The following is a 21,813-nucleotide window of genomic DNA, read 5'->3' as shown; positions in this document are numbered from 1 at the left end:
CTATCACTAGGAGAAGGCGGATGATCTGGAGCTGTCGCCCCGGAGGGCTGGCTTGGTGCATGGAAGTATTTAGCAGGTTCAGTGCTATTACTGCCTAACAGGGTGTGAAAAGGAATATGAATGTGAAATAGTGTGGGAAAATGGAGAGTTTCCAAAGCAGGGAGCGAGGCCCCTCCACTGCCCCGCCTGGAAGGCTCAGAGTCCCTGCTGCCTCACGAGCAGCGCCAGGAGGCGCTGCCACTGGCCTGAGACCACTGGGGGAACTTGTGGACAAGAGATTAAGGACCCGACGAGCGGGGTGGTGTGGAGTCTACAAAAGGCGGAAGGTGTGTCGGGAGTCAAGCTGGCAGCATAGGGGAGAAACCTAGGCAACGCCTTATTGGCTCTCCCTGCCTGGCTGAGGAGGCAGACCCCTGGCAGCTTCTCGGAAATTCACCACCTCCCTACCGAATGCACCGATAAAGACGGACTTCTTACTAATTTTTTATTAATTTTATGAAACAGCTTATCAATCCACTGAGTAAAAATGACAAGAAGTATGCGGGTGCTTTCTGCAGGTGGTGGGAGTGGAGGTGAAATGGAAAGGTCCTCGTTGATGGAAATTGCTCCAATTCCACATCGAGAGCGCACAAACCCGACAAGCATCCCTACACTACGTCCGGAAGACAAGGACTCCTCCTCGCCGTCTGACAATAATCCCCCATCCTGGCGCACACAGGGGTTTAGACTCTCCCACCTCCCAGGCCTCGGCAATCCCAAATTCCAGGCCTCCCAAACCACTGAACGGCAACAGGGGGAGCCAGACCCCAGGCCGCGCCCCCAGGCTAGGTTGGTGCCCAAGCGACTTCCCCTGGGACGGGAGCGGGGCCTCCAAGGACAGCACTAGAGAAGGCCTGGGACCAGGGTCTCCCTGGTACAACGTAGAACTACCTCTCAACCCCCACCCCAACTCGCCCGGAACCGGGCTCTGGACCGTCGTCCAGGTCTTTTCCAGACGTGAACTCTGCTACCAAGTGACGCCTCTGCGCTCGGGGCCGTCTGGCTGGAGTAGCACTCACAGCCCGGGAGGCCGAAGTGCGAATGCCTCCCTCTGGGACAGGTACCACTGCATTTGTGGGGCGCATTGCTAGTTTGGAAACGCCTGGGGTCGGGAGAGATAGCCCGCCTCCCTTTTGAGAACATTTCCGCAGACCAGACTGCACCGGAGCAGTTGGGCGACGGGTGCAATTGGCCGCAGATAGTACCAGGTTTGGAAACAGACCCCAGCATATGATTCCAATTCCCCAGTATTAAGGCCTATTCCAGAATCGGTGGCCGCGGTCACCCTGGTTTTCTCATGCACATCATTCAACGTTCTAATCCAAAATCAAAGTTCCAGGACCTGATTTTGAGAGGGGCACCAATGAGAGAGGGGGGTGGGGGCAGGACAGACAAGCAAACGCTCGCGCGGCGGGAGAACGGGGAAGCACCGGGACTTGGGGACCTCGTCAGCCTGAAAAAAAGGCCTCGCAAGTCTCCAGCCTCAGGTTTCTGCCCCCCGAACCTCCGGAGTCGAGCCCCGCGCTCCTCCTCCCGGGAGCGGGAAGGACGGAACGCGCGGCCCGAGGTGGAGTCGATGCCTGCGGCCCCAGCACGCGGCCAAGCCAGCCTCGGCCCCCGGCCTCCTCCACCCGCGCCGGCGGCACGACCTGAGCTCTCAGCTCCTCCCCCGAGCCCGCGCACCCCTGCACTGCGCGTCGGGCCTGGCGGCGGCCGGCCAAACCGCCTTTCTTTTCCTGCCTTCCCCAGTGAGCTCACTTCCTCCCCGCGCCGCTCCCTTGCGTCAGCCGGAACCGGCTCCCGGGCCGGCCGCAGCGGCGGGGCGCACAGACTCCGGGCGCGGCGCCTTCTCCGCGCCCCTGTCCTTCCCCGAGGCGACGTCCGTGAGCGGAGAGAAGCTCCACTAGCAGGAAAGGGGAGGTCGAAACCTCTGCGAAGAGAGGAAATGGCTTCATCCGTCGCCAGACTTCGCGCGGGCAGGAGCGCCGAGAGAGCGAGGCCCGACCGGGCAGATTCATCGTGACACCGCCTTGACTCGGGCCCAGCAGCCTGCGGTTGTCTTCTTTCCTTCTCCCCCGCTCCTTGTCCCCTTGTTCTCCTTTAGTCTTCACGTGCGTTAAAAAATTCATATGCAAGCACGTTGATAAAGCAACTTCGCATTTTAAAGTCGGCAGCAGCGGAGGGAGAATTACAAATAGGATTGGGTTTAATTAGCTGGTAATTCTCTTCGCTTGCCCCCATAATTAAACAGAGATTCTAGAGCGGCTTCAGGGCTCACAAGTGATTATTACAAGCATATTTTACATTTACATTAAAGTGCTGTCCCCGGGGTGTAATCCAAGATCTGGCTGCATTTATTCGGATTTCGAACCTGAGCGCTGAAGCCAGAATACTGCTCCCCAGCTCTGTTGTGGGATGGCTGGGGCGGGGGGGGGGGGGGGGGGGAGAAGCTGTTGTTTAGTTTCCCTGGCTGATTTTCTATTTTGTCCAGTTCTGTTTCCGGGGCGAAAGAAAACACAGCCGAAGGCTGGAGAGGCTTCAGCCTCAGATGCCACCGACACTCACGCCAAAAGAATTTGTTTTAAAAAAAAACCCATCCTTTTTTAAAGCGTGAAATTGTGCAAAACTCAGAGCCACCTCGGTGGTTCCCCACCACACACACACAGGGGCACATCCAGCCCAGACACTATCGGCCCCACAGCGGATGGGGCTGCCCTTCGCGTGGACTGTCTCCCCGTAGAGATCCGGAAGCCCTGTTTCGTGACTATTCAGTCCCTCCACTCCCGCGCTCTCTTCTCCCCCATTTCATCTTTGTCGTCGCAGCGATCTACCCACCTTCCTCCCTCTGCGACTCCCTGCGAATCGGCGCTACTTCCCTAGCCGAGCCACCGCCTCTGTCGGGTCCCGGGACGCGGCCAGCCCGGAGCTCCAGAAAGGCACTGGAGAAGGCCTGGGGCCGCGCTCTCCCCGGTACAGCGTAGAACTATCCCCCCCACACCCCACCCCAACCCCCGCCCGCTCACCTTGGGACCTCGCAATGCGAGTCGTCCCCCACCCCCACCTCCGCCGCCTGACAGTTTCCAGGCTCCAGGCGAAGCGCGTGTCCGTGTTGTCACCAGATCCACGAGGGCTTTTGATGAGAGCTGCTTCCCTTTTGAAAACACCATTCCCTTTCCCCAAGAGAAAAGGATCTATTTTCCTGGACTGGTTTAAACACACACACATACGAAAAGTATCTGTGCTGTGAAAACATCAGCCTTTAACAGTTGTCTTGGAGTGGAGTAAAGACTTTCAGGAAATGATGGAGATAGGCCTGCTCAAGTAACCCATCCCCCAGACTGTCATTTCTCTGGCTACCTCTGCTCTTGCCTGGCCCTCTGCATCATTTTTTTTTTTTTCCTTAAAACTTTTCCGAACGCAGCCTCTTCCTTATTTATGCCTTTATCTTAAAGAAAAGATCCCTGGAAATAACTACCAAACCAGAGGAGAGGCTCTCACCACTCCCAGTTTCACCAATTAGGGGCACAGGCTGGCTAGGTACCAGGAACATCTTTGAGCCCAAGTCTACTCATCTGGAAAGAAATGCTTAGAAGAAATGAATTCTAAAGGCCGATTTCCACTCTTAAATTCAATACTTTTCAGACACAACGTTTCTTCTTACTTCTGAACTATTGAAGATATACACGTATGTACATTCCAGGAAGGTTCTGTGACAAGGTGCAGACGAAGAGGACATTTTAAACTTCTGACGGTACCCTCTTTGGCTGCTTCCTCCCAAACCAGCTTTTCCCTCTGAGCGAAGAAAGAGAACACCAAGGATAGGTCTCCTGAACACAGCCAGCGTCTAAGTCCACTTGTGGTCACATGATTCATTAGGAACCTCAATCCTCATCTGACCCTGCCAATTCAAGCACGCCAGTGAAACCCCATAAAACCAGCCAAGAGGCTGGCCAACATATGCACACATTAATTAGAGTTATGTGGGCCTTTGGCTTGCAGCCTGATGAACGGCTCCAGGACTTCAGGGGGCAAAGGGTTTGGGGTCCTTTTCACCTACCAATGCCCTTTGGTCCTGCCAGGGCATCAGCTGAACATAGTGGGTGATCTGAAAGCCAACCCCCTGAAAGTTAACCACGGTCACTAAGAGTAAAACCTGGCAGTGGGTCCCTGCAAGGGACAGGCAAGAATTTGTTCAAAGAAGATAAAGAAAATCAGTAGTGAGCTTTTTTGTTATTACCGCATCTGGTTTCATTACGAGAGAGAGAGAGAAAGAGAGAGAGAGAGAGAGAGAGAGAGAGAGAGAGAGAGAGAGAAGGCAGGGGAAGCCCAAAGTGAAAGAAAAGAAATTTTTAGCATTTATACACTTAACCACACTCTCTCTGAACACACACACACACACACACACACACACACACACTGTAATGACTCTAGTTTATCAAAAACCTGAAGAGGCTTCCAACCCCATTTACAAGGATAATGGAAGGCTTGGTGAGGAGGAGCATGTAGGCTTGAGCCAATTTAGCAACCACAATTCTGGCCAGGTACCAGAAAGTCACAGAACATCCTAGATAGCAGAACTGGCTCCATCCCTGGCAGGGGGCCCCACGCATGGTACTTTTCCTACAAAGGGTGTCCTTTTTACTCCATCCACATCTGACTCCTTGATAGAGCACGGTCAAGGTCAGTCACTGCCAGCCAGCAAGACCTCTTAGGCTCTCTGAGCACTGTACTGATATATATCTCTGCTCTGTATTGGGAGCGATCACCTCTGGCTTTATCATCATCTCTTGTTGAATTGTAAAGGACAAAATGCCTGGGGTCTCTCAAGTCTGCATCTGCTTACTTATTACACTGCCAGATGTATCTGCTGTTTTATAATATGTGTGCCCGTCCCAGTCCCTTTCCCCATTAGTTATAATCCATACAAAATATCTACAGGCTAGAACATGGCAAAACCTCTCTTATAGGGGGAAGGAATTCATTACTTATTTGACGCGTAACAATTTAGTCCTTTCCAATTCATGTTCCGATGTGTTTTCCTCCAACGATGAGGAGCCATATCCCCACAACTCTAGGATGTTATAACCTCACTATTTCTGCTTGCTTTTCTTCCTTCCCTTCTTCCCTGTTTCTTTATTCTTTGGACTCAGCCACAGAGAAAAAAACAACCCAGTTTGGAGCTTTAGAAATCGTTTGTTCTGCATGTGCCCTGTCTTTTCCTTCCCAGATACTTTTAATTACAATCAGGAGGCATCTTACACCCTGGCCAGATTGTATTTGGTTCGAGCCTCTTTAAAGTTCTTCAAAGCTTCTAGGAGCGCCTGGGTGGCTCAGTCGGTTAAGTGTCTGACTCTTTGCATTTTGGCTCAGGCTGTGATCTCACAGCTCTTGTGTTCCAGCCCCACGTCATGCTCACAGTAAGGGACCTGCTTGGAATTCTCTCTCCCTCTCTCTCTGCCACTCTGGGTGTGCCCCCTCTCCCTCTCTCAAAATAAGTAAGTAAACTTAAAAACACAAAGTTCTTCAAAGCTTCCAGGGATCTCTCCCCACCCCACCCATCTCAAGCCCTCCAGATCAGCAAAACGGATACACACGGAGTAACTTGCATCATTCTAGATCCATAGAGATTATATTCCTATTTGCTTTTCTATGGATTGGGGAGCTCAGGAAAGATATGCAAGAAATGTACAATGGAAGAAGCACCTGGACAGATATTGACAGTAAGACTATTCACATGTGCCTTTTGGTGTATTTTTGAGCCATGAGAATGTACTGCATAGTCCTTAGAAATTAACCTGATCAGGACATATGTGAGAGATGCTAGATGCTAAACATATGCAGACATAATATCACATATTAGGGAGGAGGACCTAGAGGAGATCTAGAAAAACATGCAATAAACTTGCTGTTTTGCTTCATGGGTCATAAGCTTGAAATATGACTAGAAAATAATATTTTGTGCAGGTGTATGCAGAAGTATAAAACTTTAGGTGAGCAAAATGCACAGTACTCATCTCTTCAAATATTCCTCTCCTATTCCCAGATGAGAATATTTGTCAGTTTAAAGCTATTTGCTCCTCCCATTAAGTCAGGTTTCACATACTTGTTGGACTGGCTGAGCCCTCAGTCCTAAGTACAAAGGTTAAGCTAGAACACAACCGAAAAAAGACTGAAATTTCCTAATAGACACTTGAAAATGGACAATTTGCCTCCCTTGGATGAAGAGGACAAGATCCTTCCCTGGAAATGGCTGCCCTCGGTGGCTCCCCCTCCAAGCACACCCTGACAGTCTTCTGAGGTGGGCTAAACACCTTGTCCTAGGATGTCTGCTCCTTTCCCTAGGCTTTAACCAGATGCAAAAGTTTTTATTAGGCAAATTCTATGCAGGAAACAATATTTTCAGGCTAAATAGAAAAAAAAAAAGGAGAGTATAAATTCCTTTAGTGATGTTAACACAACCAACCCAATCCACCCCCAGGTCCTTAGATGGCCCTTGAATGCCATAAAGACTTGAAGTCCAAACTGCCATGCTCTTTAAACAATATTCAAACAAACCACTCCACCCTACTGGGGGATGCAGTTCATCAGCTAACATTAGTGTTTACATCTCCTGCGGTTTTTCTTGTTGCATAGCCCCTGCTAGTAAACAACCGAAACCAATCTCATGGCAAAGGTCAAATTGCAAAACAAAAGGGGCTTTTAAAAACTCTTATTTCAAGGTATGGTATATAGAAAACGAATAGGGAAGAATGTTAGCTCTACCCACCTGTGTTGATAAACAAATCCTCCCGAAACACAAAATCAGATCACCTTTTCCCACAAAAACAGGTGGTTAACTACGTGATTTCCAAGGAGGTATTCTTTTATTAGAAACCAAGAGAGATTTCAGAAGATGGACCAGGAGAAAGAACTGGTCAATGTTTGTGAAACCCCAAAATGTGGCATTTGGGGAAAGAGGAGGGGGTAGGAAGGAAAGGGAAGGGAGTTGAAAGAGCCCTTGGTTTCCCCAGCTGTTCCCAGAAGTTGGAACATATGGTGCCAGGGCTTTCCAAAGATGACGAGGGATAGGCAGTAAAATTTTTTTCCCCCCTAAGGCATGCCTTTACCCAAATAAAGATACATCTTCAGGCTGGAGACATTTCTTCCTTCCATAGTGGAATGGGCAGAGGTCGCTTAGAACCAATTCTTATCATTTAGTGAAAATAATAGTGATTATGGAAGCAGCAGAAGGAGTCAAGGTGTTCATGCTAAAAAACTTCAAGATCAGGCCTGGCCCGGAGTGGAAATATCCAAACTGGTTCTTCATATTTCACGTTTTATAGACAGAATTTTCCCTAAAGGATATACTTTCACTAGGTCATAAATGCACCAACAGAGGAAAGAGAGCGCAAGAGGTGTGTGCGTGTGTGCGTGTGTGCGTGTGTGTGTGTGTGTGTGTGTGTGCGCGCGCGCGCGTGCGAGTCCAGCGGCGGGGCGGGCGGGGCGGGGGGGGGGGGGTTGGGAGGTAGGGTCTTGGGGCGGAGGGGTATGCCACCCCTGAGGAGAGCAGAGTTCAGGGACAGGCGAATAGAAACCATCCTCCGTGAGGCTTCCTAGGGCTTCTTCTTCGTTGTTTTTAGTTCTTACATTTCTTTTGGGTTCCACCGGAGCGCCTAATTGTCCCAAGTCCAAGTACTTGCTTGCCTAAAGACCACAAGAAGTGGGATGGGGGAGAGAAACGTGGTTTTCAGAAGTTCATTACAAATTTAACTCGTGGAAGATTTTTAGTTGGGGCCTCAGTACCTGAGCCTAGGTGGCAGGGAAAGAGGTTGTCTGACGACTTTTGGTTCCCGCTGGACCCCATTCCTGGACTGGAAAAGTTTACCTCCCTCAACATCCAAGAGATGCGACTCCGTGCTCTCAAAGGCGAGGGCTCGCCTCGTCTGCGGCCCCTGTTGCAGTCAGGAGAGAATGTTGCAGACTGGGATTTGCCCTGCCTCAGCTTAGCTAGCCACGTTGGTTCCTTCCAGCACATCTCTCAAGAGTGAGTCGGAGTTATGCAACCAGCATCATTAGCCTGTATCGAGTCCCAGGGAATACTTAAATCCACGGCACTGATTTCACACCTGGAAGGCTGTAGAAGTTTCGAAATTATTGTAAAACACCACCCGGATGATATATTGTCTGTTTAGGCCAGATTAGCAAGACACACGCGCGTATTCTACGTTTAAATCACACCCCGAAATGCGGAGACGATGTTTCTATGGGATCTACACGCGACAGAGAAAAACTGGAACAATTAATTATTGCTCTCTTTTTTTGATTTCCTGTTTCTAAAGAAAGCATTGGTATCAAGGACGAGTTAGGTAATGTGAACTAAAGAGCAAGCAGGTCGCTGTCGTTTAGACCTAATCACAATTCGTAGTTCAAGCAAAACTGCGTCTAATTGACACCGTGTATATTCCGCTACTCCTCTCCGGCTGCCCCGGCAGGGACGCCCCCAGGAGTATTTATTCCTAGGGCTGGAAACAAAACAACTAACCCGGTCTGCTGCGTAAGAGAGCGCTCCAAGATGGACTGCCGGAGAAAGGCATTTTGACCCCGCTGGAAATTACTCATATTGACAGACGCCCAGGGAAGGTAAATTACCCAGCGCGCTGACGTTACGCAGAAGCGCGCCCTGTTGCGACTCCGCCGCGGCGCCCAGGGGCCAGAGGCTCCTAGTTCGCTCCCCCAGATTCCAACAAAGCCTCGCTTTGCTTCTCTGGGCCTGGGATTTCAGCGTGAAGGCGACGGAGAGAGCGGTAAAAAGGTGCTAGAGAGGAATCGGGCGAGACAAAACCAGAAAAGCAATGGGAAAGAGACATTCTGCGCTGTAGCGCAGGAGAGCTGTTGAGCCGGGGAGAAAACCGGCAAAATCCGCAGGGGAGGGAGTGAGGGAGGAGGCAGGGAGGGAGAGTACCGCGCAGCTCTGGGCTCCCAGGTCCGCCACTTGGGAGGTCCCGGCCCCAACGCAGGCCGGGCCAAACGTCCCCCCGGGAGGCTCGCTGCTCGGGCGGGGTCACAATTACACCTCGGCTCCAGGCGAGGACTTAAAAACCAAGTGGCGGGGGCTGCAGTCTGGAAGCAAGGCCCTGCGGTCATCAGAGGGGGGCCGGGCCAGTGCGCAGGAACTTTTTACAAGGCGTGTGGGTACAAGGGGGGAAAAATCAAAATAAACCACTTTCATCCAGCATGGGCCGTGAAAATAAAAGCTGCCTTATAAAGGGGGCGAGCGGGAGTTTTGAAATTTAGTGTGTGTTTTGCTTTTATATAAAGAGTTTTGTGGTTTTACCTGATAACCTAGGGGGAACTGTGGGGGAAATAACTGCTAGATTTTTTTTTTATTATTATTATTTCGGAAGAGGGCTGCAACAGGAGTTCACAGGTTTCTCCCAAATTAGCTTGTGTCCCCAAACTGGAAACAACTGCATGCGTCCATATAGATCATTATACAAATTGGGGGACAATACTCGCGTGACCGGATTATTGTTGACGTAAAGCGGGATCCACTGGTCTCACCTCTTTTCTTTTTAAAAGTGAGTCTTTAAAACTGAGTCTGCAGAGGAGGCGGAATGGAAAGCGTCAGAAAGTGTAACATCTCATTTTTACTGGCGATTGGACTGGAATCCTTCTCTAAGAGCAACCCGCATGGCTACAAAATACCCTGCTCAGGGCGCAAAGACCAGGCGAAACTGGCCGGGCGGCTGCAGGGAGGGCGCCCAGCCAAGCCCGGCTCTGGCCCTTGGCTCAAAGAAGGGGACCTGACAGCCGGTCCCCTCCTGGGCAGGGTAGGGCTGGGGGAGGCGGCTACCTCCTCCCGGACTTGGGCCTCGCGTTTGCGGTATTTTTAGCTTCTCTCTCTGGGTTCCCTAGAGGCTCTTTTGTAAACCGAATGGAGGCTCTCCAAACTGCCCTCACTTGGAGGGGGTGTGGGAGTAGGTGGAGGCGGCTGCATGGGTATTTTGAAGGGGAAAAAAATTGCTTACGTTTAAATTAAAGCCAAAGTCTCTAGGTTTTTGTCCTTACTGCCTTTTCTCTTTTTCGCCCCCCTCCTGGCCCAGGCCCATGGGAACACGCCAAATTCCATACCCCATACCGTGGGGGTATGAATGGGTAGGATCTAGACATTTAGAGCAGAATCAGAGTGTCGTGCGCCCTTCCTTTCCGCCTTTCATCCCGGCTTTCCCGACCACTACTGCTCCCGGGAGCCGGCCTAGGAATCCTCGGGAAGGGTAGGGAGGAGAGGAGGACTCTCTGTCGCCTTCGAGGAAGCAGGGACACGCGGCATTTATTTTTTAAATAAAGGCTTATAATAAGTCCAACTGTTTCTGCAACTTAGTTTCCAACCCAGTGTGGGCCCAGGGATGCGAACCTCCAGACCCAGACTGGCAAGTCTCAACTGGGCGGATGTTTATTACTTAGAACTCCAGGTCTCCCTGCGCCCCCTCTCACCTTGGAGATGCCCTAGTCCAGTTTCCCGGCTGGGGTCGCAGCCAAGACTTTCATGTCCCGCTTCTCCCCATCCCGGATCCGGCTGGGCCCCAGACGGCTCCTGTACCTGGCCTTCACACCGCTTCGCGATCCCTGCAGACAGCGCCATCCCCACCCCCCGCCCACCCCCCGTTCTTAGGCTCGACGCTGCCCCTCGAAATTGCCCAGGCTGGCGGGACGGCGCTCCGCTGTGGAAAACAAGGACGGGGAAGCAGGAGCCAAGAGCTGGTACTCTCTGCTTCCGCCTTAGAGTCAATCCTCTCCCCCATCCCTTCCCCACAGGGAGTGTTCGGCCTTGCGGTGCACCCCAGCTGCCTGGAGTGCTCCACGTTGCCCCCACGTCCCAGACGCCGTGCCTCTACCCACCGGATTGCCTTCGGGGCCCCTCGGTGCTGTGTCGACCGCGCGGCGCCGTGGGTCGTGCGAACAGGAACCACCAGGCCCACCAGATCTGCTCTCCTAGCAGCCGGGTAGCCTAGCGTGTCGAAGATGCTCGGAGGAGGAGGAAGTGCAGAGAAAACAGAAGAGGAAGGAAAAGTGGGGGGGGGGGGGTTGACATACACAAGCACGCAAAACTGACTTTGCTGATGGACTTTTTCAGTTTCACACGAAGCGACCTGTAGTATCTGGAGAAGGTTTTTGAAGACGTTTAGGAGGGAGGGTGAGTTTTCTGCTGAGAAACTCAATCTGCCATACAGTAGCGGCCCCATCTGGGATCTGTCACTGCTGACAGCACCACAGGGCACAGACGTGATCTTCTGCACAGCCTGCACTCCCCGAAATACCCTCCTTAATCAAAGGATGTCTGCGCGCCCGAGCTCAGCTGACCGCGCCGGGAGCAGAACGGCCAGCAAATCCACCCCCCCCCCCCGCCCGCCCCCCTCCCCACGGACACAGCAACGGCCCCTCTCCTCTAACTAGCACATTAATTAAAAGCGGAAAGGAGACAGAGGCTGATGTCATTGCTCTCAGAAGATCATAAACGTAAAAGAGTCATCCTGTGAGAATCCCTGAAAATGACTTTAATGAATAATTTCAGAGACAGTTATGGCTTTGGGTAATTACTGAGCGAGAATATGAAAACCAGATTTGCAAAGCAAAGGCGATGGTCAGGCGGCCTGGCGGCCACTTTCTCCCCTGAAAACCGCACCAGCTTTCTTCTCGGCCAAATTCTAGTTACAGACTTGGGATGCATGTTCGTCTTTAAAAATAAAAGCAACAAACACACATTTTTCTGTTCCTGCATTTCTGCCTTATCCTAAAGGCAAACAGATCGGCTCAAGGCAACCACAACCCACTTTGGGTAGAAGCCAACCAGGCACTGGCCTCAGTGGCCATGGGCTTCCATCTTTTCAGGAAGGAGGTATTAACCACCACTTTGGTTTAGAATGATTTTTTTTTTTTTTGGTCTCTTCCGTAGGTGACTTACAATAAAAGTTGAAAACTCTGCCCCCGAGTAAATAAAAAACTGTTTGTTTCAAATCCTGTCAGCTGTTGGAGCAGCAAACAAGTGAACAGCGAATGACCCCGCTTCTTAGAGAAAAATCTGCAGGTCTCCCTAAGTCTAGTTCTTGTTTGCCATGATGATTTCGTTCTACAATAAGGAATGATGTTTTGAAACACTCCATCTGGTCACAGAGATGCGTCAGGCTGGGCTTGGTTGTTCATGATTAGTTGTGTGCAAGGAAGTATTAATAAAAAGGTATTACAGGCAAAAGTAATGTGGGTGTTTGTTGTTAGTTTTGTTTTTTAATGGTCTGTATGATTCAGAAAACTGCCCGCTTGTCTGAGTACTCCATCATTAAGGAAGATCTTGGAGAAGCCACTTACCAGCACCCCTGGCAAACTACAATATGCAGCTATTATCTGCCCCTCCCCCCTAAAAGCAGTTAGGCCCCTCCTCCTCCAGTCATTAAGGATTCAGTTGTCTTAAAGTCCCTTTCTCCATTCCTAGCCCCCAAACTCTCCCACTCACTCCCCAGTTCCACGTTTTCTTCCCCTTCTGCCAGGGATAAGGGTGGGTAGAAGGGGGAGCCAAACTCTCTCAAATGTGACATTTTCACTGACTTAGGAGGAAATGGTCCTCATCCGCTGTAGATTACACGAAGACACTTTGGAATTTAGTGTACTGAGTTGCCTCAAAGAATTGAAGAGGGGTGAATGTTTGGGAAATTTTCTCTACCAGATTCCCTGTTTATTGTTGATGTCTCCCCCCCCGCAACATATCTTCTTGTCACTACCTTCAAATCATGGGTTATGAATTATTTTCCCTCTAGCTAAATTCACTGTAAGCACTGGCTTGGGCTTTGCAACCTGTGTGTAAATAAATAACATCTTCTGGGTTTGCTTTGAGTCCTTGCATTGCCCAATTAAATCGAGTTGTGGGACTGATCCATGATGTGGCCAGTTCTCTCCCTGTGGAGACTCTGAATCATTCAGGCCTTGCCCTCCCCTCCCCCATCCTTGATAAAGCTATCCTCATCCCTAGGGTCCAGTGTTTCACAGCGGTGGTTGAGAGAGAGAGCCCAGACTGAGGAATCGGCTGCATGCCGTAGGTGTGTGTGGCCTCAGGCAGTGGTTTCTGAACACCAGGTGGGCGGCGGGGAGGGAGTTTTAGAAGCCGAAGCCTTCATTTCTCTGACCTGACCTGCTGAATCAGAATTTCTGGTACAGGTGGGGTGAAAATGAGGCCTGAATTTATAATTTTATCAAGTTCTTCAGAGATTTTGGGTAACTACTGTGATCAGCTCCAACCTAAAGTGTTCTGGAGTTGGATTCATCCTAGAGATCAGACGGTGCCGCAGGAGGCTAAAGTCAGAGGTCCAGGGCGTCCTCTCCCCTTCTGGAATGGTACAAATGAAACCAGCCTCTGCTCTGGGCACTGGGACATAGTAGGAGACAAGCTGCTGCCAGTCGTTGTTTCAGCCCAAACCACTCGCACTGGGGAAAGCGGGAGGGTAGACGGAAGAAGGTTTAGCGTCTCTGTCCTTTGGATCCATTGGCCTTTAACAGCAGGTGCAGAGACAAAAGGTTCCAAGAGGTGGCCTGTTTGGAAATTAGCGTCTGTCCGGACACCTCAGTAGGCAGAAACTCCTACTATTTTGGCCTGAGGCCTGTGGGGCCCAAGCGGGTACCAGTGCGGAAAGGGCAGCCCCAAGAGCCGCCTCTCTTGCCTCTTGCCGGCACGGGCACCGCGGCCCTGGCCGCAGCTGTTGGTGTAGGAGAGCGGCACCCTGGGGCAGGGAGAGAGGAGCGCCCGCAGGTCAGGGCCCGCTGTGGGAGGCTTTTCCAGGCTGAAAGCACCAGACGCAGCGAGCTGGAAAATTTAAAGTGAGGAGGGGGCCAGTAGAAACTGTAACTGGCCCCTCCTTACCTCCAACAAGAAAAACAAAAACGTCTTCTGGGCTAAAAATACATATTTAGAAAGTCCCTGTGCGCAAGCAGGCGGCGCGTTCCAGCTGCCGGCCTGGCCCAGGGAGGACTTGGCCGCGCGGCCGCCGATTACACCCAGCTCGGCTGGGATGGCTCCGAGCCGTCTGCCCTGACGTCAGCGAGGCTCCGGGCCCCGCCGCGGCGAGATAGGCAGCGCGGCCGGGCGCGGGCGCGGCGCTAATCACTCCCAGATGTCCCTAATAGCGGAGATAAAGACGGACGGAGCGGCCGGGAATAAATTTGTAATCAGGGCTCTACCATCTGATCATCAAAGCGGCCCAAATGCCGGGAGAATTTGAAGGGAATGTGTGCGTAGGGGGGTCACGTTTAGGGGAGAGGCGGGGGACGGGATCCTCGAAGGAAACTGACTTGGGCAGGGTGGAGCGAGAACAGGGAGAGAAGTCGAACTTCTGTGCGCGTGTAAGTCAGATACAGTGCACTTTAACTTCCACGAGCCTGACTGGCCGAAGCCGCGGAGCTGTTAGAGGCCAATTAGAAGCCGGCAGACAGTAGCTGTGCGGAATGTACGCGTGGGGCAGAAGCTGGAGGGTAGAGCTGCGCGCTCCGAGCTGTCCAGCCCCCGGAAATGTGCGATTCGTTTCCTCTCCTGGAGTTACCCCCTCTCCCCTCCTCCCCTTTCTAAACAGTTAAAAAAAAAAGCTTCTTTTTCCCACCTCCCCACCCCCCTCCCCGCTACCCTGCGGACATAAACCCTACACCAAGGTTGAGCTTGCTCAGGAAGGGGGATACTGGAGTTTCGAGCCGAGGTCTGAGGGAGGGCGGCTCTAAGGTCTTTCTCTCCGAGGGATCCACGGGCTGCTACAGGCCAGGAATCCAGTGCGTCGCTGAGACTCGTTAGTGCCTATTCCTCGCGCAAGGGGATGGACCGTAGGTGTTGGGGCTGCGTGGAAGGAAGGGTTTCCTCAGGTCAACAGATCCAGAGAAGACCAGCAAGGCCAAGGGTCCAGATTCGGCCCTCCACGAGGCCTAAGCCGTAAGCCTCCTTTGCAGATCATCTCCGCTTGGCACCTACCACCAGTTCTTTTTCCAAATCCAGGCGCGTGGGTGGGACTCGCGCGCAGAGAGAACGAAAGGCGGCTGTGGAAGAGAAAATTGCGATCCGCACGCGCAGTGTTAGACACAGCATTTCTTTAAAGCTACAGGAATAGTTGAGAGGTTTCCCGCGCTTTGTAGACCCGTAGCGCAAATGCAGTTCTGGCTATTGTGGCATCCTTTGGCCAGTGCATCGTCGTCTGCGCGCACACCTCAAGCCCTTGCAACCGGCTGGGGTTCTCTCTGCAAAACTGAAGTCTGGGAAGTAGCTTACAGGCCTCCTTCCGCTCCCGGTGGCTTTGATTTTGAGCTCACTCTCACCCTAGGCACCCCTTCCTGCGAAATCGGCACACAACTCTCCCTCCAGCTTCCTTATCAACCGGTGGGATACCAGCTCTGTGATCCTCGCCAGCAGCAGGCAGCAGCCAGTAGTGGCATAGATGAGGAGGAAGGGATCGAGCCACCCTCCACCCAGACTCTCGCCCACGTGCTACCCTCTCTGGCCTCAGGGCTGCACTCACCTCCTCGCGGGGACGACCAGACCACCTGGTCCTGAGAGGGGCGGCCTAGGCCAGGAGGCCCACCCTCCCTAGGTGCCCAGACCTAAGGGCTAACCCACTCCGATTCTAGAGCTTCCCACCAAGCCCCCAGAGGGTCGGGCGGGGATTTAGAAGGCAGGAAGAACCACTAGTGACGTTGTTGTCTTATTTTCATGATTTCGACTTGAAAAAAAGCTCTTAAAGCTGCCGTCGGTGTCCCAGCTGGGGGAGAGGGCGGTGAAAGTCCTGGAAAATTGTGACTGGGAGCAAGGAGTGTGCTGAGGTCACACTCTGTTGAGTTTTCCAGGTTACTTCCCAAGAAGTTGAGAATGGGTCTGTAGGAACACGCGCGTGAGCGCCCCCCGCCCCGCGCGCGCGCGCGCACACACACACACACACACACACACACACACAGTGGGCGAGCCCTCTCCCCGCCAGGGCTCAAGGGTTATCAGGCGTTCGGCCTGCGAGGCGGTCTGGGGCCGGCCCCTGACAGCCAGATCTACCATCAATTTACCTTCCGCCGCCCCAGCTTCCCATTTAGCTTTTAACGTCAAATCCTGCATTTTTGTCGGCTCCGGCCTGTCTAGAGAGCTTGTGATTTCGCTGCAGGAGTGATTGCTTTTAACAAAATGGCAGCAACCACATTATCCGAGCAATTAAAACAGAGGCCTTTTAGCCGATTCTGCAAGGCAAGAGGTTGGAAACTTTTTTTTTTTTCTTTAAGCAAAGAAGAAAGGGAGTTAAAAGAGAAATGAATGCGTAGAAGAGAAAAACATGGAAACTCGGAAGACACTCCTGCCCAGCACAGCACTCACTTCCCGGTACTTGACAACGTGGGGTAGGGATGTTGGGTGGCCGGGAGCGTTGGAAAGGTTGGGATGTCCTGGGCGACCGTGGAGATGGAAAATCTGGGGTGTCTTGACACTTAGGGTGTGCATCCGGTCAGTGGTTCGGCCCCCGGAGGCGTTGGGTCTGCTGGACGTCTGGCCGGTTGGGATTTCCCACAGGTTGCAATGTCGAGATGGTTGAGGTGTCGCGGCCGGGTGCTGCTGGGCCAGAGGAACTGCGCCGGCAGGCAGGAGAGGAGGCGGGCAGCGCCTGGCCCGGGCCAGACAAAGAGGACGGAGTTCTGCAGCGCGGGTTTTAAAGCATGCGTAGCAGCAAGCTGCCCCATAGCGATGCCGCTGCCAGGGTCTCCTGGATCTCCTCTGCTGGTGTTTAATAAACCAGAAAAAGTGTTAGACCTGCAAAAGTGCATTAAGGCCCACATGGTAAAGGCAAGCGCAGGCACACTTGCGGGTTGAAGATAACTTCTCTCCAGTTCCTGTTTTAAAAACCTCACCACCTCCGCCACCACTCACTCCACTGTTTTGGTAATCTCTTTTCTTCCACACCTAGGATGTTGAAGTCTCTCTCTCTCTCTCTCTCTCTCTCTCTCTCTCTCTCTCTCTCTCTCACGGATTACAGTAAAGATGCAAAAGGCCGCTGGAGACAGGGAAGGGAGAGAGCCACTCAAACCATCAGGAATCCCGAGAGTAATAGAAAATCAGGGCGCGCCTCCCTACGCCCCCCCACCCCGTGCTATAAACAAAGGCAAGTGTCTGTAAACACATCCCGCGCCCACCACGTCGGCCCAGCGCCGCCTGACCCGAGGGGAGAAAGTTCAGATCGCTTTGGCCGAGTTGTTCTAACCCCTCGCCCTCGCGTTGTCAGCTGCCCGCAGAAGGAACCCACAGAGCCACTTGCTCGCCTCTCTCCCAGCACTTGCGAATTTGCCCGCTACAGGCGGCCGGCTCAAAGTGGGCGCCCGCGAGCCGTGGGAACCTCTGGGGTATCGGGGGGAGGGTCTGTGCCTGGAGCCGAGGTGCGAACATCACCCCGAGGATGGGTTCCAAGATGGAAACCCTCTGGCAAACCTCCCTAACACCAGATTTATATACGTGGCGTTTCATGAAACAAACCGCTTTTTAATACGTTTCACCTTTCTCCACTCCGCCCCCCCTCCAACTTCATCTCTCCCCTCCTCCCTCCCCTCCCTGGCCTGCGGAGTCCTTTATGGCACTTCAGTTTCTCTGGTTCCTAGAACAGATTCCGGCTCTAGCCGAGACTACAGGCAAAGGAGGCCTCAGGGACTTCCTTTCGGGATGTGCTGGGACTCCAGGAGACCAATCCTCAGACGGGTAAAGTCCCTCGCGGCTGGTAGCCGAGGGAGGGAGCCTCTTGCTCGGCTGGCCTGGGGCCGGGAAGACTTCAGTCACCGCACAGTTAATATTGAGTTCCTTGTAGCTCCTTGTAAATCCAGACCCCCCCTTCACCCCCCTTTAAATCCTTGGTTGTGTTAGCGATTTCTTACTTGACGTAAAATTCCTTGTTACCTAATCATGCACCTTCCCCCCCCATCCCCCCCCCCAAAGCTCTTCTCCTCCCCTGGCCGGCTCAGAGGAGAATCCCCCTGATGAAGACTACAAGCAAAAACCTCCTCTTTTCCTCTTTTTTCTTTTCCTAGATGAAAACCTTATATTTTGAATTAAAGACTCTAAGACTATTTCCTGCGGCTGCAATAGTGCCTGGGATCTTCCTCAAACCTCCTCCACCTAAAAGGTGCTCCCCAAACAAAAACCAAAGTCCCCACAGAATGGCATCTGGTTGATTTCAGGAAAACAAGGACAACTTTCTACCTTTCCAGCGAACTGCCAAGGTCCCTCGGCCCCAGATCCTCCTACTACAGACCACTCAACCTTCTCCAGGCGGCTGGGGGCTGGGGGCTGGGGGGTGGGGGGAAGGAGACAGGACTTGCAAGGAGCCCAGGTCCTTTAGTAGGATTTTCACCAAGGCCACTTCCCTGGGAGGGCGGGAGCTCACGTTGATGACTGATCGGAACTACCAACTCTTTCAAATAAAGTTAGAGGCAATCATAATAATTTAGTTTACTTCTGAATATTTTAAATATTATGAAAACAAGTATAACAGTTTTGTTTTCAAAACTCTTCTGAGGTATCAACCATTAAAAGATTGGGGTTTTTGTAAAAAAACACACAGTGGTTTATTGAATACTTACAACGTTTACACCTTCAATATTAATTAAATTCCACTTAGTTTTAGAGGACGGAAGTGCACAAAACAAGTAGCTGTTGGAAACATCTTCAAATAGGGAACGACCACAGATGAAAAGACAGCACTAGATACCGACCCCAACTGAAATGTTAGCGGCCCCGTTTTCTGCTTTGAAATAAAACTTTATAATCCCCAGGAATATTTATATCCAAAGGCCAAGTATTAAAGATACACTTTACATACACACTATTGTTTGCTGTCTTTATCTGGAAGGGGTTGGGTAAGTGGGGTGGGAGCAACGCTGGTGTCTACACAGCCTCGAGGGAACATTCACACACAGAGAATCTACGAGACGACGGGATCCCTTACCACGCGGGAGTGTCCTCTTCATATTAAAATATGGAATGCTTTTCTTCAAATATCCACTTTTTTTTTGGAGGGGGAGGTGGGGAGCGGATGCCTCAAAGGGGGGCAAAGAGAGGGGAGGCAAATTGCACATAAATAAACCGGATGATTCCAAATGCAAGAAGTCCTCAGAGCGGAGCTTGGAGAGCTTGCCCGGAGTCCTGGGTCTGCTTCCGGCTCCTGGGCCCCGGCTCACTCGCGCTCTCCTCCTCCTCCTCCTCCTCACTGCTTGAGCTCCAGGGCCCAGACGTGCTGCGGCCAGCCCGTCCGGCCTTTGGTTTTCTTGTCGTTGCTGCTCACTGTGCTTTTCAAGATTTCGTTCTGGGCAGAGGAGAGGCGAAGGAGAGAAAAGTGGAAAGAGAAATTCAGAAAGGAGACCTGGTTCCACGCCACCCCCTGCACTTTCCGGGGAGAAAAGGAGAGAATGAAAGAACGAGTAAGGGATGAGAAGGGGATGGTTTCAACTCAGCCCCGGCAGGAAAACGACGAAGGTTTGTGCAGCCCTAGCTACCGCCCAGGCCTTCCACGCGCCTGCAACGCTCAACTACCGGATAGGCAAGCTTATAAACAACCAGCCGTTTCCAAGTCGTTTATGGAGGGGCTGGGGGCCTTTTCTCTGACTCCAGATGTAGGGGCGCGAGCGGGGGTCGGCGCTAAATCTGGTTTCCCTGTTTTCAATCGCAATCCCAGATTCGAGCTCTAGGGTAGATGGGGGAGACGTTTCTTCTGCCCTGGCCTGGGCTGGCCGGCAAGGGGCTCTGGGTCACCAACTCGGCAGTGCCTCTCCTCCAAGGCCTCTGAAATCCCCAGTTATTCCAGAGGTCACTCGATTATGCACAGACTAAAGCGCCACAGGCCCCAAAGAAGAAAAACTAGACAAATGGGATTATTTCCCAGGTCCTCCATGGCAATAGCCCTTCTCTGAACACCACCAACCTGTGGGCACTTGGTCGGAACTGGAGAAAACTGCTTTTCAGTTATAGTTCTGTGTTCCTGATAACAACGACAACGACCATATTAGTATTTACTGTTTGTCTTAAAATGCTCAGGGGAATAAAACAAGAAAGGCCCACGAAGTACACTCATCTGGGAAGTTTCAGTACAGCCTCATCGCCAAAGAGAAACCGGAGCTGCATTTTGAAGTTAAGAGTACTTATTATTTACGTTTACCTCTATGTCTTCTGAGCACTGCGATGAACAGCCTTAAAACTCTCTTACCATCAGCGGTGGCCTAGTTCTCCAGGGAGGGATAAGGGGCCGATAGTGGAATAATTGGAACCTAGCGCTTGCAGGCGACTTATTTTAGAAATACCTGAAAGCAAGATCGGATTGGAGGCCAAATGAAGGCTCCAAAAGACATGGAATGACTGGGCCAGTGCAATCGAAAGATCAGGGGGAACCCTGAGTCCGAAAGGCATGCCCGAAGTGCCTGTGGGAACAGCGGTAACCCGGAGGGAAGATCACCAGCGCGGAGCATCCCTCTTAACCTCCTCCTCCTGCTGCCGTCCTCCCCCATCTCCTCAGCCTCTTTCCATAACCTGGTTTTAACAACTTTGGCTTAGGATGCTGGCAAAAGAGGGGGGATGTCACTGCTCACTCCAACTGGAAGGAGGCCGGTGGTACCGCTCCCCCGAACCCCGCACCCCCTCTGCCCCCTGCCCCCTAGTACTGACCAGCTCCTTCTTCCTCTTCTCTTCTTTCACATCTGTCTTCTTGATCTCCGCCTTGAAGGCCTCCGCCTCGCCATTCTGGTCGTCCTTGGCCAGCAGGTCCATGAGGTAGGCGATGTAGCTGGTGGCCAGGCGCAGCGTCTTGATCTTGGAGAGTTTGGTGTCGGCGGGCACGTTGGGGATACACTCGCGCAGTTCGGCGAAGGCGCTGTTGATGCTCTGAGTCCTGCGCCGCTCCTTGCGGTTAGCAGTGCCCCGGCGCTTCACCGGGCGCGGCCCCCCTAGGCCCGGGGGCCCGGCGCCCGGCGGCACCCCCCCGTAATGGGAGTGGTCCAGGCCGGCGGCGCCGCTAGCGTACTCGGGGCTGTAGGACAGGGCCATGCTATAGTCGGGGGGCGACATCTCGGGGTGGCCGATGAGCCAGCCATGGAAGTAGGGGTTCTCCTCGTGGCTGCAGCGGCTGGCGGCGGCGGCAGCGGCGGCGGCGGCGGCGGCGGCGAACGGATAGCCCTCATGGTGCACCACCGGGTGGTGGGGGAAGCCCCCCACCAGACTCATATCGCCCTCCGCGCCCCTCCACGCGCCCCAGCGTGCGCGCAGCCCCGCCGCGCCCTCGGCCGGGGCCCCCGCTTCGGCGCTGGGCGGCCTCCCCCACCCCCCGCCCCCCAGCCCTCGGGCGCCCGGGCCGGCCCGGCAGCCGCAGAGGGGGCTGCTGCAGCCCGGGCCCCGATCCCCCGCCTGGCCCGCCGGGCCTGCCTCAGCAGCACTGCGGCCGCCGGCTCCCCATAGGGCGCGGCGAGCTGGTCCCGGCACCGTGCGCCCCTGGCCGCGGCCGCCGCCGGCTCCCGCCTGGCTCCCCGGCCCGCGCGCCGGCTCCTGCTTCCCGGGCAGCTGCGGGGAGGCACAATCCTCTCGTGCTCATGCAAAGGTGCCCGGGCTCCCGCGAGGCTGCTTCGCGGAGTCGCCGGCCTCCACCGCGGCCGCGATCCCGGCACCGAAGCTAACTCGGAATCCCAGGGCGAGTCCGAGCCGCGGGTGGAAGAGCCGGCCCGGCTCTGCAGGGAGGCGGCGGGGTCGGCTGCTCACTGTGAAGCTACCTCCGTGCG

At 53.2% G+C, this 21,813-nt stretch overlaps 1 protein-coding gene across 3 annotated transcripts; it reads right to left on the bottom strand.

Annotated features, from left to right (window-relative positions):
- Window positions 1-18,490: 18,490 nt before the first annotated feature.
- HAND2 (heart and neural crest derivatives expressed 2) lies at window positions 18,491-21,373 on the bottom strand. Of its 3 annotated transcripts, XM_058720881.1 has the most exons (3): window positions 20,711-21,373; window positions 19,974-20,030; window positions 18,491-19,358 (listed from the first exon to the last, which is right to left on the bottom strand). In XM_058720881.1, the coding sequence occupies exons 1-3, from the start codon at window positions 21,263-21,265 to the stop codon at window positions 19,260-19,262; spliced, it is 711 nt and encodes a 236-aa protein (XP_058576864.1). In that variant the 5' UTR covers window positions 21,266-21,373; the 3' UTR covers window positions 18,491-19,259. The 3 variants fall into 3 exon arrangements, with proteins under 3 accessions (XP_058576864.1, XP_058576865.1, XP_058576866.1); XM_058720882.1 differs by lacking the exon at window positions 19,974-20,030; XM_058720883.1 differs by lacking the exons at window positions 19,974-20,030; window positions 20,711-21,373 and adding an exon at window positions 20,350-20,650.
- Window positions 21,374-21,813: the final 440 nt, after the last annotated feature.

The sequence above is a fragment of the Neofelis nebulosa genome, chromosome 3, assembly GCF_028018385.1.
Source record: "Neofelis nebulosa isolate mNeoNeb1 chromosome 3, mNeoNeb1.pri, whole genome shotgun sequence".
Lineage (NCBI taxonomy): Eukaryota > Metazoa > Chordata > Mammalia > Carnivora > Felidae > Neofelis > Neofelis nebulosa.
Note: the sequence above shows the minus strand (reverse complement) of the source record. Positions and strands in the feature narration are given on the sequence as shown.

What these genes read in the sequence shown, in the direction of transcription:
- HAND2 (XM_058720881.1), bottom strand. Translation starts at nt 21,265, where the DNA reads ATGAGTCTGGTGGGGGGCTTCCCCCACCACCCGGTGGTGCACCATGAG. An exon ending in AGAAGAGGAAGAAGGAGCTG is followed by an intron (nt 20,031 to 20,710) that starts GTCAGTACTAGG and finishes CGTTGTTATCAG; the next exon opens with GAACACAGAACTATAACTGA. An exon ending in TTCCGACCAAGTGCCCACAG is followed by an intron (nt 19,359 to 19,973) that starts GTTGGTGGTGTT and finishes TCCTCTGCCCAG; the next exon opens with AACGAAATCTTGAAAAGCAC.